Source organism: Dendrobates tinctorius, unplaced genomic scaffold, assembly GCF_039654945.1.
Source record: "Dendrobates tinctorius isolate UK_male_01 unplaced genomic scaffold, ASM3965494v1 ptg000007l, whole genome shotgun sequence".
Taxonomy (NCBI): domain Eukaryota; kingdom Metazoa; phylum Chordata; class Amphibia; order Anura; family Dendrobatidae; genus Dendrobates; species Dendrobates tinctorius.
In genome coordinates, this window is record NW_027361675.1 from 21,564,360 (window position 1) to 21,583,416 (window position 19,057).

At 36.6% G+C, this 19,057-nt stretch overlaps 1 protein-coding gene across 1 annotated transcript in view; it reads left to right on the top strand.

Annotated features, from left to right (window-relative positions):
- RUNX3 (RUNX family transcription factor 3) overlaps positions 1-19,057 on the top strand; it is a 275,849-nt gene that overhangs the window by 210,340 nt on the left and 46,452 nt on the right. The window contains exons 3-5 of the mRNA XM_073572398.1: positions 4,264-4,508; positions 7,290-7,446; positions 15,382-15,486. Coding sequence (XP_073428499.1) covers positions 4,264-4,508; positions 7,290-7,446; positions 15,382-15,486 — 507 coding nt within the window. The remainder of the gene's footprint in view (positions 1-4,263; positions 4,509-7,289; positions 7,447-15,381; positions 15,487-19,057) is intronic.

Here is a 19,057-nt window from a genome sequence, read left to right on the forward strand (position 1 = left end):
CTCATATCTATCTATTTATCTATCTATCCCATATTGATCTATGTATCTATCTCATATCTATCCCATATCTATCTATCTATCTATCCCATATCTATCTATCTATCCCATATCTATCTATTTCATATCTATCTATCTATCTATCTATCCCATATCTATCTATCTATCATCTATCTATCTATCTATCTATCTATCTCATATCTATCTATCTATCCCATATCTATATATCTATCCCCTATCTATCTATCTATCTATCCCATATCTATCTATCTATCTATCTATCTATCTTACTATCTATCTATGTATCTATCTCATATCTATCCCATATCTATCTATCTATCTATCCCATATCTATCTATTTCATATCTATCTATCTATCTATCTCATATCTATCTATCTATCCCATATCTATCTATCCCCTATCTATCTATCTATCTATCTATCTATCTATCCCATATCTATCTATCTATCTATCTATCTATCTATCTATCCCATATCTATCTATCTATCTATCATCTATCTATCTATCTATCTCATATCTATCTATCTATCTATCCCATATCTATATATCTATCCCCTATCTATCTATCTATCTATCTATCCCATATCTATCTATCTATCTATCTATCTATCTTACTATCTATCTATGTATCTATCTCATATCTATCCCATATCTATCTATCTATCTATCCCATATCTATCTATTTCATATCTATCTATCTATCTATCTATCTCATATCTATCTATCTATCCCATATCTATCTATCCCCTATCTATCTATCTATCTATCTATCTATCTATCCCATATCTATCTATCTATCTATCCTCTATCTATCTATCTCATATCTATCTATCTATCTATCTATCTATCTTACTATCTATCTATGTATCTATCTATCTCATATCTAACTATTATCTATCTATCCCATATCTATCTATTATCTATCTATCTATCTATATATGTATCTATCTATCCCATATCTATCTATTATCTATCTATCTATATATCTATCTATCCATCTATGTATTATCTATCTATCATCTCTCTAGCTATGCATCAATCTATGTCTATTTATCTATCTCTATCCATCATATCCTATTTATCTAGTAAATCCATTAAATTGCCATTTTAATTGAATATATAACTTTATCTAATCTAATTTATAGTCTTATAGTGTTTTAATTAACTGTCTACTTATCTACATCTTTCAATCAATCTCTTTGTCAATTCATCATCTCATATCTTTCTCTTCATCTAGGTAATCTATTAAGTTGCCATTAAAAGTAAATATATAATGTTATCAAATCTGTTTATTTATTTCAACATCATTTTTTAATTAAATGTTTGTTCAATATTTATCTATCTAGCCATTTAAGCAAAGCAATTGAAACAGTATCATAATGGTGGGTGTAAATCCCAGGTTGTAGATTAGGTCCTCAATGAATTTAGATAAAAATTAGCAGCATGCCAAGATTCAGTTACATAAAAGAAGAGGCTTTTATTTAATCCATCACAAACTCGAGCAGTAGTTCCTTTATTTATCTATCCCATATCTATCTATTTATCTATCTATCTATCTATCTATCTATCTATCCCATATCTATCTATCTATCTATCTATCTATTATCTATCTAGGAATCCCAAAATTTAAAGGTTTGGTATTTGCCTGTGGGAGATTTTTGCACCAGGACTCTTTGTCTACTTATTGTGCTGCTCTAATTTACCTTTTTGTATCATCTATCTATCTATCTATCTATCTATCTATCTATCTATCCCATATCTATCTATCTATCTATCTATCTATCTATCTATCTATCTATCTATCCCATATCTATCTATCTATCTATCAATCTATCCCATATCTATCTATCTATCCCATATCTATCTATCCAATATCTATCTATCTATCTCATATCTATCCCATATCTATCTCTTTACCAATCTATCCCATATCTATCTATCTATCCAATATCTATCTATCTATCTATCCAATATCTATCTATCTATCCCATATCTATCTATCTATCTATCTATCTATCTATCTATCCCATATCTATCTATCTATCTATCTATCTATCTATCTATCCCATATCTATCTATCTATCTATCAATCTATCCCATATCTATCTATCTATCCCATATCTATCTATCCAATATCTATCTATCTATCTCATATCTATCCCATATCTATCTCTTTACCAATCTATCCCATATCTATCTATCTATCCAATATCTATCTATCTATCTATCCAATATCTATCTATCTATCCCATATCTATCTATCTATCTATCTATCTATCTATCCCATATCTATCTATCTATCTCATATCTATCTATCTATCTATCCCATATCTATCTATCTATCCATCAATCATCTATCTATCTATCTATCTATCTATCTATCCATCAATCATCTATCTATCTATCTATATATCCCATATCTATATATCTATCTATCAATCTATCTATCTATCTATCTATCTATCTATCTCATATCTATCTATCTCATATCTATCTATCTCATATCTATCTATCTATCTATCCCATATCTATCTATCTCATATCTATCTATCTCATATCTATCTCATATCTATCTATCTATCCCATATCTATCTATCTCATATCTATCTATCCCATATCTATCTATCCCATATCTATCTATCTATCTATCTATCTAGCTAATATCTATCTATCGACATATGTACATTTCAATGTATATATAAATGTGTGTGCCTGTGTATGTATATATATGTGTGTGTGTATGTGTATATATATATATATATCGTATATACATGTACTGCTCAAAAAAAGGGGACACTATAACATAGGATGTGGTATTTTAGTGTTCCCTTTATTTTTGTGAGCAGTGTACATATATATATATATATATATATAGTATAATACTGTATATTAGTCAGTCCAGCTACATCTATTAATTTTTTCTATAATTGCATAAATTTGTGTATGAATTTATTAGACAAATAATGCATATCTGTATAGTTTTGGATGTGTAGTAGCTATCATCTATTGATCCTTGTGTAGCTGTGTCTAGTGATGAGTCCATCTATTTATCCACCAGTCTTTATATGTAGCATCTGTCCTCGTGTAGTTCCCTATATTATCAGTGATCAGTTAAGTACACACTTTTTCTATACCAAGATGTGAAGATCACAATGTGTAGTCAATAATTAGCATACAATAATCATTATCGTATGTAGCAGAGTGCATGCATGCTTCTATCTTCCCGGCAGACCCTCTTCCTAATTTTGCAGGGGGGGAGTAGTCCTGGCCGGCACACCCATTTGTGAGCTTCTGGTCTCCTATAGACAGGGGTTGTACTGTTGATTTGCCAGTCACACTTTCTCTCCTCCTCCTCCCTGTGACAGCTCGGGTGTAAAATACTGGATGACAGGACTCTTGTCTCTTGCACTTTTTTTCTGGGCAGATCAGTCGAGAAGACTATTGCGAATATTACATGTATAAGAGATAATAGGAGACTGGTGCCACTGTGATTTGGCATGGTGTCTTTTTTCCTAATTGCCTTGTGGGCACTTACAAACGCGGACTTTCTATAACCCATGTCTCCAGGATTGTCTTATAAGTAAATTGAGTTCTTCAGAGAAACCTCGAACCACCCCCACATCATTTTACGCTGACATTGCTCTTTTCATAACCATCAGGAAGAAGACAGATGTGTGCTAACTTCTGTTTTCTCATGCACTTTTTCACATTGCATGAAGTTTCTGGAGGGTGATATAAAGAAAACTACTGTTCCAAGTCATCTGAGCGACTGCATCCATTTAACAGCCTCAGATCTGACTTGCTCCAGTTCTGTAACCTCACGAGGGACCATTGCAGGAGAAGCAGCTGCAATATCCCACAACTCAGGGCTTGTGGAGCGTTGTATCTACTCGGATTGCTGTTATAGCTGTAGACTTCGTAACATTTTGTTTGTGGTTTTTGGCACTTTAAGGAGGGCACAGAAACTTGAGAAGACGAGGTTGGGCGCAGAGTTTCTTCTCATGCAACACCCCTTTTCTACCACCCTTGCAGATTTCAGATCAGACAGTCACTTCCTGAGCTACTGATCTCTGGACTCTTTTTTTTTCCTTTCAGAAAAGATCAGGGTTACCGATCTTACATAAGAATTTAGTGACTTGTCTTCTATAGTGCGGGTTAGGGCACTGTGAAAGAGACGCTAAACTTCTAGTTTAGACCCAGTGACTGGCACTTTTTAACTCTTGTTGTTGTAATGCGTATTCCAGTAGACCCGAGCACCAGCCGGCGCTTTACTCCTCCATCGACTACCTTCTCCTGCGGTAAAATGGGAGACAGCAATGGAGCCATCACCTCTTCTGGCCCAGGACGGACTAGAACAGAGATAAGGACGGTGGTGGATGTCCTTGCAGATCACGCTGGAGAATTGGTCAGAACTGACAGCCCCAACTTCCTATGCTCTGTCCTGCCTTCACATTGGAGATGCAACAAGACCCTTCCAGTGGCATTCAAGGTAAATTGGGAGGGTTGTGCTCATCAGCAGATTTAAGTATAAGTAATAAGTATGAATGTACTGCTTACTACTACTGCACCTGCCAATTGAATCCATCTAATACTTGACATACCCTACCGAGCAAGGTGCATTTTTAACTCTTTATGGCTGCATTGTTTGGGGACCATGCTAACTCTCTGTGATAAAATGACGCATCTCGCAGGTTTTCTGCAGTCCTATTTATGTCCACCGCTAAACTTATCTCTCCTGCATCTGCAGAGTCATGCAATTGCCTAAATGCAATTTATACGTCAGATTATTATTTGCCGTTCACCTAGAAAATATCAAGATCTCTTTTGTAATCATTTTGCAGCTTTGGGGTAAGAAAATCGCATAAAGGCAAAATTTAAATTTAGCAAAAAGTCAGAATAGACAACTGTAAACTGACATAGTCATATTTTGCGTTATGGTTTATTATCTAGGTATTGCTCTAACCAAATCAGGAATGGTTACAGTGTACGGATTGGTATCATCGGTACACCACTTCACAAACCAGTCTCAACCTCATTGTCACTCCTCCTTCTCTTCTGAAGATTATCAAGTGCAATGATCAGGAACCAAAAAACCCTACATTAACCATCAAATTCTGCCATAGATGTACCATAATACCATAGTAATCACCTGTCATTGTGTAATTAAGCCATTAACTGGTGATTTTACAATGACCTTAGATTTCACCTCTATTGTTAAATGTGCAATTCAGTAGTTTGTGAAACCCTGCAATGTTTTATTCTAAGGTATAAGCTGAAATACATATCGAAAACTCTAATATAGCTTTACAGAAAGATATAAATATTCACAAACACGTTTTCTGTTTAAAATATAGCAGATTATTATCAGACCGTAATTAGATTTTGCAACGGCCACAGGTAGAACAAATAGTGTAAAACGTCAGGTTTTGTGCAAAGCGCTTTATCTGACGATGGGAAATCAGTGGGCTGCTGCCTGACACATTCAAGAGCATACGAGATCTGTGGTCAGAGATTGAAAAGAAGAGATAGAACACACATCTAAGGAAAAGTTCTGTTGGGAAACATACCAAGATCACATAGTAATAAACAAGAAGGTTTGAGGTTTCACATAGTTTGTTCCACTTCAAAGAAATGTAACCATGAAGAAACAAGTCTCTATCAGTCACTGCTGCATGTGCCTGTCACTGACAAAGTACTGGATATATAATCTATGAAGTGCACCTACATATATTATATTATATATACATATATATATTTATATATATATAGTATATATAGATAGATACATACATGTATCTCTATATATACTGCTCAAAAAAATAAAGGGAAAACCAAACAATGTATTGTTTAGTGTTCCCTTTATTTTTTTTGAGCAGTATGTATATATATATACGGTATATATATATATATGTGTGTGTGTAGAATGCGTAATAAATGCATACTAAAAAGAGATAATAGATATAATCTCCTTGGCAATAATTTGTTAGTGAATAATTATCATATATTAAATATTTCAATGGTCAAGAAAAGAAAGAGTACGGTAAATAAGTATTTTCATTCCAATAATTCAGTCAATTGTTAAACGTTAATTAGATGAATCATTTGAATCAAGCACCGCTGTTGACCAAGGACACAAGAGAATAAAATATATTATTTAGGTAAATTAATTCTGTCCAAAACAAGTATGCGCAAAGTAAACATTTAATGATATCGTTTATATTGCTGTAATACATGTAATACATGTTATATATCACATATATTATTTTCATCACATTTTAGGTCTACATAAGCCAGAAACGATAGATATTAAATATATTTAGTGCATTTACACTACGACGAAAGTGGCTCGATGCATGCGAAAGCGTGAACCAGGATATGTAGAAGGAATGAGACTGTAATTAAATATAGGCATTGTTATGCATTATATAGGTTATATGCACCTTTAAGATCTAATTAAGTGCAGAACATCATAAATTTGTCTTAGAAAAATATTAGAAATTGCACAAACTATTATAAACCGTTATTGTTAGGAAATTAACGGAATGAAGATCAATATGAAACAGCAAACGATGAAGAAATAAAAAGCATTTTTAACTAAATGATTACTTGTCTAAATTGTAAAGTTGTAAAACAGCATAACAAATAATGAATAGTAAATAAAAAGCTACAAAGTTTTACATTTGCTTTACTTTGTGGGATTCTTGTATCATCAGAAACCCATGAAGTCCAAATAATTAATTTTGCATCATAAATACAGATCATCTGCGCATTAAAAAATAATTATATATATATATATATATATATATATATATAAAAATATATTATATAGAAGAAAAAAATACATTCTGGATGTCAGAAAGGAAAAGTCTATCTACATTCAGATCTACATTGCAGGATGTCTATCTTTGATATGTTACAATATAATATTGCGCAGATACTGTGCAACCATTGTGGCAGATAACTATTTTAACAGAAGAGTTCATGTTAAAACATAAATTAAAATTAAAATGAGCAAAATCAACATTAACTTTTAGCTGTGTATATGGAATATATGAAAGATCGATGAAATAAAAAATGATCAACACTGATTTATAAAGCAGTCCAATTTTTGTTTCATTTCCCAGTTACTGACTGCTAACACAGTTCTGCCATCCGGTACTATCAGGGTGTATTGGTACCACTTTTGGTGCTTACATTAGCAAACACTAAACTCATGAGCATCTAATGCATATTTTTGCCTCTAAACATGGCTGTACATGTCTCCCTGCAGGTTGTGGCACTGGGTGATGTGCCTGATGGGACAGTAGTAACAGTAATGGCCGGGAATGATGAAAATTATTCAGCCGAGTTGAGAAATGCTTCTGCTGTCATGAAGAATCAAGTAGCACGATTTAATGATCTCCGCTTTGTTGGTAGAAGTGGAAGAGGTAGGATTCACTCTTTTACTATTTTAGCGGTTGTCTAAAATGTACATTTGTGGTTTTAAAATGAATTATCCCATTATTAGGAATCTGGACAATTTATGTCATAATTGTAGAATAACTCACCTCCCACAAAACTTAACATGGATGGATCTCCTTATCTAGTGTCAATATTAATTGGATGAAGTAAATGGAATATGTCCATGGGTTAAGGTTGAAATTATGATTTCAACAACATATCTTGAACATGGCATAAACTGTACTAAGAATCACTTATTTTTGGAACGCAAGTAGTCATAACTTCATAACTTGGGGGTCAAAACCGAACAAACATTATCATCTTCAGACTACGTTCCCAAGTTCAGTATTTGGTCAGTTTTTTACCTCAGTATTTGTAAGTCAAAATCAGGAGTGGAACAGTCAGAAAAAAATCTACTAGAGATACGTCACTACTTTTGAATTTTGTACCCACTCCTGGTTTTGGTTTACAAATACCGAGGTAAAAAACTGACCAAATACTGAATGTGTGAATATCGCCTAAGTCTAAATCTGTATTGTTTCTGCCGACACTTGTTCCTTTGGTTGTTCAGATACACCACAATCTCACCCAGGGACAGCAGTAAAACAATAAAGAATACACCTCTCTGCTTGTCTTTGACTTTTATCTGAGAGGAAGCATGGAGACAATAGGACACTGAAAAGCATGACAGAATTAGAAACCTTGAGAAGCCATGACCTGCATCTAGCAATCAACCTGGGAAGCCGAGAATGCCAAATTTTAGTCAGCATGATCCCTCACAACACTTTTTGTAAGCAATCGACTCTGTCTTGATTAAAGTCAGTATGTAGGAATTACTCATGACGCAAACACACAGACTACTATTCTGTACATCACTTTCCAAATAGAAAGAGTGCGAGAATGGCATGGCAGACTCTAATATTCAAAGCATTATTGTAAAGTGACCATTCCTCCATTTTTTACACCAATTTTGGAAAATCATTTTCGATAAAATTCACTTTATATATCTTATAGAATCACTTAATTTACATAGGACTGTCTGAATAATAAACAGCCCCAGGGGAATCCATCATTCCATGTCTTTTGCCTCATAGAATACAGACTTCCCCGAACAGCAGTCAGTATTTTGAGGACTGACTTGTAGAGATGAGCGGACCCGTGGAAGTTCGGGTTCAGGTACATGACCCAAACTTTATTTCAAATAATTAGTTTGGGTACGAGAACCATACCCGAACTTGAACCCAAACCCCATTGAAAACAATGAGGAGCAGAACTTTTGAGCTGGAAAATCTCTCTCTCTCTCTCTGCAATGGATTACCGGCAACGCTGAGCATTGCAAGTCCATGTTTGGGGTTTAGCACCAGACTCTAACTTTTAAGTTCGAATTTGCTCATCTCTACTGACTTACAGAGCAACAGAATGCAATTTTAGTTGTAAAGGTGACAACTTTGATTATAAAAGGATATTTATTGTTGCATTGTTACATGTATGATAACTAGGTAATCAAATATAATCCTTGCGTGCTGTGATTAAATTTAGTGTTTGTGATTGATGATAATCCAAGAAAAATTAGGAAAAATTGTCTGTCATGAGGTCAAAACATTTACTATTAATAACTATTCAACTACTACTACTACTGGTAATAATAACATAGTAGAATGCTATGCTCCAACTTTATAATACAATAGTAGCAAAATAGTTGTGGAAGCAGATAATATTTTTGATCTATCTACAGGATAGGTCATTAGTATGAGATCGAAGGGGATCAACAACTGGCAGCCCAAATGGAAGGTGGAAAGCAATTCCATTCAAAGTGTAATGGACGGTCCTTGTACTTCAGTACAGATCCTATTTTTTTAAATAGGAGCTCTGCTGCAGGAGCCATTAATGGCAACTACACAATGAATGGATTTGTACTGAGTAGCTACGTTTCACGTGTTTACATCTAGGCACTGCTGAAGCTCTTTTCAGCTCTTTTTGACTGGATGGGGTGTCAGGTGTCAGGCCCATATCAATCTCTCATTGATAACCTATCCTATAGTAGATAGCTCATCAATACTTTCTGCCTGGACAACCCCTGTCTATCACATAAAAAACTTTTCAGACAAGAAGCATTTCCCTAAAGCACACAATCAGTATTTTTTTTGTAAACTGAGGGAAACAAAATTGGAATTTGATTGGTTGCTATAAAAAACCTGATCGCATTTTGCCTGCACTGCTTGAGTTGTTTTATACATAAAGCCTACAATGAGGATCGTGAACAAAGAATGTGTGGTACTTCAGCTTGGATAGAGGCATAGCGGCCCCAACATCACCCAACACGTCAGTGACTACAGCTCACCCTACTTAACAATGTTAGATTTCTTTGAAGGTCATTTGTTCCTCACACATATGACATGTTGGCGAAAAGTATAGAGTTTGTGTCCAACGCCATTTTTAAAAAAAAAAAGTATTAGGTGTGTTAACAGATGATTCCCATTGTACAGCATAAAATATGAAAAACTTTAATCAATCTTAATAATTTCTGAACTGTCACGGAGACTTGCATTTATAAACGACTTCTGACATCTCTAGAAAACCTTATGTATCATGCAAAGTATTAGAGAAGACCACAGATCAGCCATAGCACCCAGCCCTATTCATTCAGAGCTGGTGAGGAAATTGAAAAACAAAGCTAAAGCCCCCGTCACACACAGCGATCTCGCTAGCGAGATTGCTGCTGAGTCACAAGTTTTGTGACGCAACAGCGATCTCACCAGCGAGATCGCTGTGTGTGACACTTACCAGCGACCGGCCCCCCCTGCTGGGTATCGCTGATCATCCTAGAATGGCCAGGATATTTTTTTGATCACTGGTCTCCTGCTGGCCAGCACGTATCGCTGCGTGTGGCAGGCAGGAGACCAGCGATCAGCGAGCTGGCGCTGATAACTAATGTACACATTGGTTTCTAAGCGGCACGCAGCGCTTAGAAACCCGATGTGTACCTTAGTTACCAGCGTGCTGGTGCAGGGAGCTGGTAACCAAGGTACACATCAGGTTTCTAAGTGCCGCGCCGCTTAGAAACCCGATGTGTACCTTGGTTACCAGCTCCCTGTACACAGTGGGTAACTAAGCGACGTGCGTCGCTTGTTACCCGCGTGTCGCTGGTGCTGATCGCTGGTGAAGCTGCCTGTTTGGCAGCTCACCAGCGATCATGTAGCGACACACCAGCGATCCTGACAAGGTCATATCATTGTCGGGATCGGTGGTGCGTCGCTATGTGTGACGGGGCCATAAGACTTCTGTCCTAATTCACAGGTTTAAGGTCAAGTATTAGACAAGATTATGTGTCAAGAAGGAGTTGTCTAATAAGAATAGTCATAATGGACATTTTCTTCATTTCCTGCAGAGGAACTCGGGGTTGGAGATCCTTTTTCTCTCCATTGATGGGAATTACAATTGTAGGACACCCAGTGATCAGACAATTATCAGTTCTTCAGTGAATAGGTAGTAAAATGTTAGTTAGGGGAGAACTTCATTTTAGGGATAACTGAGAAAAAACATTAAACTTGTGAAACAACTATAATAATATCTAAAGTTTTCTTTCTCAAAGGTTTTTATTGCTTAATTTCATTTTCTTCACCCTTGACTAGTATTTTGGGATGTGCTTCTGGAGTCAATCTTCATTCTACACCCATTAAGTAAGCTTTCACGCTGCTGTATAGGAGCTGTAATACAAAGATAACATTCATGTAACACTCTCTACTTAATGACAAAATTATATTTTATATAATTGGGATATCTACTATTTTCCGGTTTACTGCAATATTTAGGACTGAGGTTTTTCTCGTACTGCCTTTCCATCCCAAATTCATTGAAAGGTCTCCTAAAATTGGGAAGAGATCCCACCCAGACTTTATGTGGTTATATTATGGTGCACAATTTGTATAATTTGAACATTTTTCCTATATACTTAGATCAGAAAGAAATATAGAAATGCCATATTACTTATGGCACAGAAGGTGCAATATTAGGTGCAGTTCTAGAATGCAGTCTGAAATCTCTCAAGAAATCAACTCCTGTAAATCAAAACGGATCCCTAGTACTGGTGAAGCCACAAACCACAAAATGTCACCTACAAATACCTGATATCAATATAAGTGAAAAAATATACATGTGCATACCTGTTACCAAAAGTGATGTCACAGCTACACCTCCCTTCACAATGACCTCTGCGCACGCCAATTTGATGCTTCAAGTAAAAAATAATCCCAAATTTTAATAAATATTTTAATATCGAAACAAAAAACATTTCTAAAAATAAATAAAAATGGAGATGCTTAGCACATAATTTGGCCAATTAATGCATGCCCAGCAGCCAATAACTAGGCGATCTTCAGTTTGTTGGAAACTTATCTAATGTGAGTCTTTTGTTATTTGTATATTGGCTCTCTGTCCGAACACTCCACCCAACAGCCTGTGGTGATTTTAAGTGCAAGTGCACACAGTGTGGATTCACCTGCGGATTTTTCCACGCGGATTTGCAGGTAAAACCTGCGGTTTTCCTGCGGATTTGCCAGCTACTTTCCCCTGCGGTTTGACACCTGGACAATGGAACAGGTGTCAAACCGCTGCGGAATCCACAGAAAGAATTGACATGCTGCGGATTTAAAACTGCAGCAAATCTGCTTGGAAAAATCCGCACCGTGGGCACTGCGGTTTTGAAATCCCATTGTCTAACATGGTACTGTAAATTGCTTGCGGATCTGCTGTGGATCCACAGGGCCAAATCCGCTTCGGATCCGCAGCAGAATCTGCAGCGTGTGCACATACCCTAATTGTAGCAGGGACCTACCTACCCTACCAGCCAAAGAGAGGATTCACATTAGATAGGGTCCCAGCAACCGGAGATCGCCTTGTTGTTGGCTGCTGGACATGCATAAATTGGCCAAATTATGTGCTAAACATCTCCATCTTTTCTTTTTAACTAGAGCAGTAATGCTATTTATATTTCATATATTTTGTGTTTACGTGCAATAGCACTGCAGAATGCAATTTTATTTGTTTCTTACAACATTTTCATTCAATTTTTTTTTAGGGAGGTATTGGGACAAAAAAATACCACAATCCTGGTGTTTTGCTTTTTATTATTTTTTTTACACAATTTACTATATTGGTCAATTAAGTTACATTTTGATAAAAAGTATTTTAACAGATGTGGCAATACCAAATAAGCTTTTTGTTATTTCTTTATATTTAACTAGAGTAAAGGGGGTGATTCCAGGTTTTACATTTTTAAAATGTCTTTATATTTTGAATTTTTTCTTAATTTTTTAGTCCCCTTAGGGGACTTGGACCTGCAATGCTTTTTTCATTTGTTCTATATAAAACAAAACTACTATATTGTAGTATATAAAGAAAATGTCTTTCTCCTATGAAACCCAGCCTCATGTGTGTTTGTGAGGGGCTTGATGGGCACATGAGCAAGCTCGTCTTTCAATTGTTATTGTCAAAGATTGACAGTGACATTTAAATTGTTAAACAGCCACAAACAGTGCACGTTCAATCACTGCTATCACGGCAAATGCCGATATATAACATAGCTGGTACCTGCTGAGTATGGTGTAGGCTCAGGTCCTGAGCCCGATCTATATATGGGGATGCAACGTAAGACATGCTATTACATCCTTTTTTGGGAAGGAGTTGAATTAATTACTTGATGGTTGCTATCATCAACCGACTCACAATTTTCCTTCACTACATCTCCACAATGTTTATCATATAGTATATACTGTATGTTGCACTTGGATGCCATATAAACCACATTATGCAATATTTTGCACACCTTTTCATTCCAACATCAGATTTTAAAGCTGCATTTTAAATGACCCATATAAAGATACATAGATTTCTGCCGTAAATGCTAATAGGGCTAAATCAATTTAGTGCAGTGATTGGCAAAGTATTTTCCTCCATCTGTTGTGCAACTACAAGGCCCATCATGTCAAGACAATGTGCTGCTTTCCATCATGTGTACAGACTTGTAATTGCACAACAGTTACAGAGACATCGGATGCAAACCAATGAAGGCTCTAAAAAATATATTATCATCTCCCTTTTTTGTCTACTTCATGGTAACCATAGCTTTCATGTAAATCTAAGTCATTACAACATACAGTATCTGGGTTAAAGAGTAGCGTGAGAATGTTAGGTTTCTCAGTCCCATAATAAATATACGATTATAAAGCACTATGATATATATTACTGATTAATATTTTTCATACAATACCATAATATATAACTTAAATTACTGATTATTGACTGCCTTTGGAAACGTAATAAAAAACTTTTTTTTATCCAGTATATATTTATATATATATATATATATATATATATATATATATATATGAGTAGTTTTTTGAGCTGTAATCACAATATAGATGTTGGAGCGTTAACATTTTTTTAACATTTCCGTCTTCTTGTTTAGTTTCCTAAAATGCTAACTTTTATTTATTTAATTTTTCAGAAATTCTGTACTTAACTGACTGCAGATTGGCGATGTAGAATCTGCCCTTTTATGAATTAAGCTTTTATTTCTGTACTTAATTATCCTGTTAGAGTTTTTTCATGCTTCCAAAACAATTTTCCAAACCGGAATGCTTTATAAATCTAAGTCTGGTCTTTGAACTTATTCATCTTGAGTGTATTGATGTAATTTCAAAACTCCAAAATAAGGGATCATAATAGCTACACGTCTATCCAACAATTGTGCACGCAATAAAAGTTTAATGTTCTATCATGTCTACTGGGCAACTACTGTAACGCAAATTTGTATGAAGAATAAAAGTTGGTAATATGACCTTGATAAGGCTAACAATTAAAGAAAGCCTCCAGTAGTACCTTGGTTTCCTAATATTCCTGGCACTAGCACTGGCAGGCATATCAACCATGCATAAAGGAGTTGTCCAGTGAGCACAAGTTATCACCTATCCACAGAATATGGATACCTTGTTGTTCAGTGGGGGTCCAACTATTTGGACCCTCACTGATCCTCAGAAAAAGGAACTTTTATCCACATTGGAATGGAGCGTCAGTGTGCACACTCAACCGACACTCCACTCATTCCCTATTGGGATATCAAGCACTCAGCTTTTTACAAAATCACCCGATCTGCCAATTGGTGCGGGTCCCAGCAGTAGGACACCAAGTGACAACCTGTCTTAGCTGTCAATACCTTTAAAGCGTACCATAGTCTTTGCTGTTTTCCGGTGCAGCTAATCAGCGGCCGCTAGTTGGATGAAATGTTCACACTTTGTCTGACACATAAATGTGAATGCTGCATTCAAACATTGGCACTGAGTGTGGTGAAGTGGTGCTTGTCCGGGCGGTATCTTTTTTTTTTGTTCACTTACCTGGTCAAATTTATAATGGTTTTCAGTGGTGGATATTCCCTTTAATATTTTTTTGAGCCCATATATTTTGTGATTTATCTGTTACAAAAATGGGCTTTAAACCCGTAGTAGAGTATGATTTACTATCTGATTTTCTCTGAGTTGTCATATTCTCCTCATCATGAATAGGACGTGATGGCACACTTAATTTTAGGAATGGCATCTTTTTTTTGTGCAATTTTCCACTAGATACCACAAGTCATGTACTATATACTTGACTGCCGACCACAGTTCCAGTACTCATGCTACAGTTAAAAAAATGTGTTTAGTAATATTTAGACGGGATTGGAGTAGTAATGGGAAAAAAGCCTGCGAAATGTAGTATCTTAAGAAGAGTATGTTTGTATTGGTTATAGAAGCTAATGGACACGCTTTATCTCATGTGACTTTTTTTCCGATCCTTAAGATATGAAACGTCTCATAAATATACAGTACATACTGGATTCAGTAATATACTATCTATAGCTTAACATGTTTCTTTTTAACCTTCAGGCAAGAGTTTCACCCTGACAATCACAGTATTTACAAGTCCTACTCAGGTAGCCACATATCACAGAGCCATTAAAGTGACTGTCGATGGACCACGAGAGCCAAGAAGTAAGTCCTGCAAAATATATAATTAACAGAATAAGCCTATAGACATCACTTATACAATTTTTTTTTTTTTTTATCTCTGGTAATAATTCAGATCAACTGAAATTAATTGAGTTGCATCTTTTTTTATAAAACATAAATATTTTAAACATGGAACTACTGAAAATTACTGAAAATGTATCTTCTCTACCATATTTACTTTAACAATTCTAATTATATCCTTTAATTTCAACTCTGTTTGAGTTCTATGCACTAACCCTCTGATATCCCTACGCTTCTATTACACATATACTAATCAACTAAAAGGAATGCAATCAGATTTGTGAGCCTCTAAATGTCAGCTTTAGGTCTTCTATGGTGAATTGTAGTAAAATAAGTAGCATGGAGCGGCACGTTGAACCTTGTGCATATGCAGATATCACCTAGAAGGTAGAAAATGTCTATATGTCACTTTTGAATTTGTACAAAAGTGAAAAAAAATTTTTTCGAAAGATTCCGCATAAACTTGGAGGCAAAGTGAGGTACAGTAATGACTCATAAACTTGTATGGGTGCGGTGACAAAGCTTTATACAACTCAGTGGCTGCATACAGTTGTGTGAAGGATCCCTAAAATTGTGATAGTTTGTAAATCTAGAGCTGGGTATCCAAAACTGGCATGATATTCATACATAAAAACATTTATTGGCTTTTAACTCTTGCTAGTGTCTTTAGACCCACTAAAATTCTGACTCTCCTTAGATTGGAAAATCAAGAAGGTGGTGTTTGCAGTTTCACAACTCCCTGTCACCTTACGTACATTCTCCTGCTTATGAGTTACAAAAGATTGAAACAGATCTGTTCAGCTTATAGAACAAAAAAGTATCTTTGCGTTTTGCAATTCTGAGGCCCTTTTATTGCACTTTGGTGAAAGCTATTGACATAACTTTGGTCAAGCATTTAAAGACACCATCCCCCCATCCAAGTTTTTGTCCTCTTAATACATTGCAATCATCATATCATATAGCACTGTACTTACAATTGCTCATTTTGCCTTTCTACCCATATAATTCTTCTCTTTTCTCTGCTCTGTGTAGAAACAAGAAGTCTCCGGTCCCTACAAAAACCATCCCCCTCTTCAACTCCTGATACAGCTGCACTGCTCCTCCCCTTTATCTAGGATTTTTGCAGCAACTCTTAACTTATACAGGGAAAATAGACTTTATGTTCCTAAATAGAGCTTAGAAGGATTCACTAGACACTTTTTAATCATGTGATGTCATAGACCTAAAACAGAAGAATTTACTGGGTGGAAAGGCAAATTGAGCAATTGTAAGGCGTCTGATTCCTGCAGCTGCACAGCGGGAATCCAGAGCCACACATCCAGCGGTCTCCCATTCCTTTCCGACCGCTCAGGGACCTGCACAGCAATCTTGGCGATCCAGGTGCCCTGCTCAGACCAGCTCTCTGGGTCTGGATGTTGCTTCCACCTCTGGACCAGCAATGGTAGCGCAACCTGCTTTGCAGGAAACCACTCCAGAGGCTAAGTCCTCTCGCCGCGCTACTGGGCATGCCCACGAGACTATCTCCCAGTGGAGATCGGGGGTCATGTGCTCAGGTCTTTGTCCTGATCTGATTGGCCCATCTCAGAGGTCTGGAAGGTCCTGGAAGCGCATGGCTATAAAAGGCCCAAATGGCCGCTCGCCCATGCGCTAGTATAGACTATACTTGCTATGTGTGAATGGTGATGGATGCATGATTCTGGTGACTGACTCATTATGAAACCCCTTCCCTCTGATATTACGCACGTGGATAGGGAATTAGAGTTATAGTCAGCGCCAGTCAGTGGCAAGCCATACGCCACAGTGCATACCGCACCGCTACACTAGCATCCGATAGTGTGATGCCTCACAGCACTGTCGTACAGCGGCAGTAGTTACCACCACACTGCAGTTAGCAGCACTTACTGGCATCCGTGGTAGCGACGCCGCATGCATGGTAGGTCAAGACGGGCACCGACCTCTGCCTTTGGTCGTGTCCTGTGACCAAATACCGTGTGTGCACGCCAGCTGAGATATGTGAAGCTCACAGGCTCGGCGTTTATGCTTTATTTGTACTAAAGCGCCTCTGTGACTTTAACAGAGTCCGCTCAGCGCACCTCGGGTGACGTTTAACCCAAGCGCAGTATACCGCCATATAGCGAGTCTGCCATTACTCAGCAGCGGTTGTTACACCTACTGCACGGTGGACCCCGGGTGGCTAACGCACTTCCTATTATTTATATTTAGTGCGTTCCGCCATCCCTTACAGTAAGTACATAGTGCTGTATAATATGATGATTGCAAAATATTAAGAGGATTAAAACTTTGATGGGAGGAAGGCTTATTTAAATCTTAGAAGAGCAGAGAAGATACATTTTATACTGATTAACAATCTGCAGCTCCGCAGAAGATATCACTATTAGAGATGAGCAGATCATTTGAAACTCGAATTCACCAACTTCACCAATGTCTTACCAAAAATTTGATCATTTGACATGAATTTCAATACTACAAAATGTCTAATTGCTCAGAAAATACCTGTGTAACACTAAAAGTTCTCCATGAACTTTATTGAACCCTTTTAATCTATTTAATGACTTGATAATATCCAGTCGAACCCAAACTATCTGGCTACAAGCAAAGATATGGTAACTGGCGATAATCAATAGCCTGTTTAACAATACAGTGCAGTTTCAGACTTTTTACTTTTATTAATTGTAAAAATGTTCCAAAAAATGTTGAGGGTGGTTGGGGGGACGCATATACCTGCATGCTGATGTTTATACACAGGCGATGCAAACAGAATAAGCGCTGGCTTTTTCACAAGGGATAGTGTAAAATTATCCCTGTTTGGGGAGTATCAAGAACTTTTTTCTTTGCTAAATCCAGAAGCGATAATTTATTAGGCCAAAAATTATCTCTTTTGGGGGGGCAGATGCTTTCCTTGTTTTGGCATGTATTATTGTAATATTGGACTATTAACAAATACACACTTTGTGAAGTAGAGAGTTGTGACTACATTTCTGGAATGTGGAGATTTTTATTTTGTGAAAGACTGAAAGAGAAGCAAAATTAGCACAGAGGGGTATTAAACTGCCTATTTTGTTTGCAATGTATAAACAGTAAAAGAAAAGTCTGTTATTAAGGTGCTAGTACTGCAGTAAATTGCAGATCAATCAATTCACAGTCCCACCAAGTGATTATGCAGGTCCAGCACCTCCCCATCACTTGAACCTTTTGATTAATATTCACAGACTGAGACTACCACTCCCATTTTCAAGTGCTTCAGCACTATCCCTATGCTGTAAAAACCTAACTGGCGTTGCTTGGCCGGCCCTCATCTTATATAGTGGCTGTGATATTCCCGCCCTGATTGGCTGCAGTTGACCATGTGATGTGAAAGCTGCAAGGTCTTATGGGGAAGTCAGTGCAGCTACACCTGATATCATGAGCTTACTTTCTGGCAGTTGCAGTCTTCTGCAATGTTTGAAATGGCCCAGGGCATTTTTTTTTTTTTGCTATCCTCGTGAATAGAATCATAAAATTTTCAAAAATC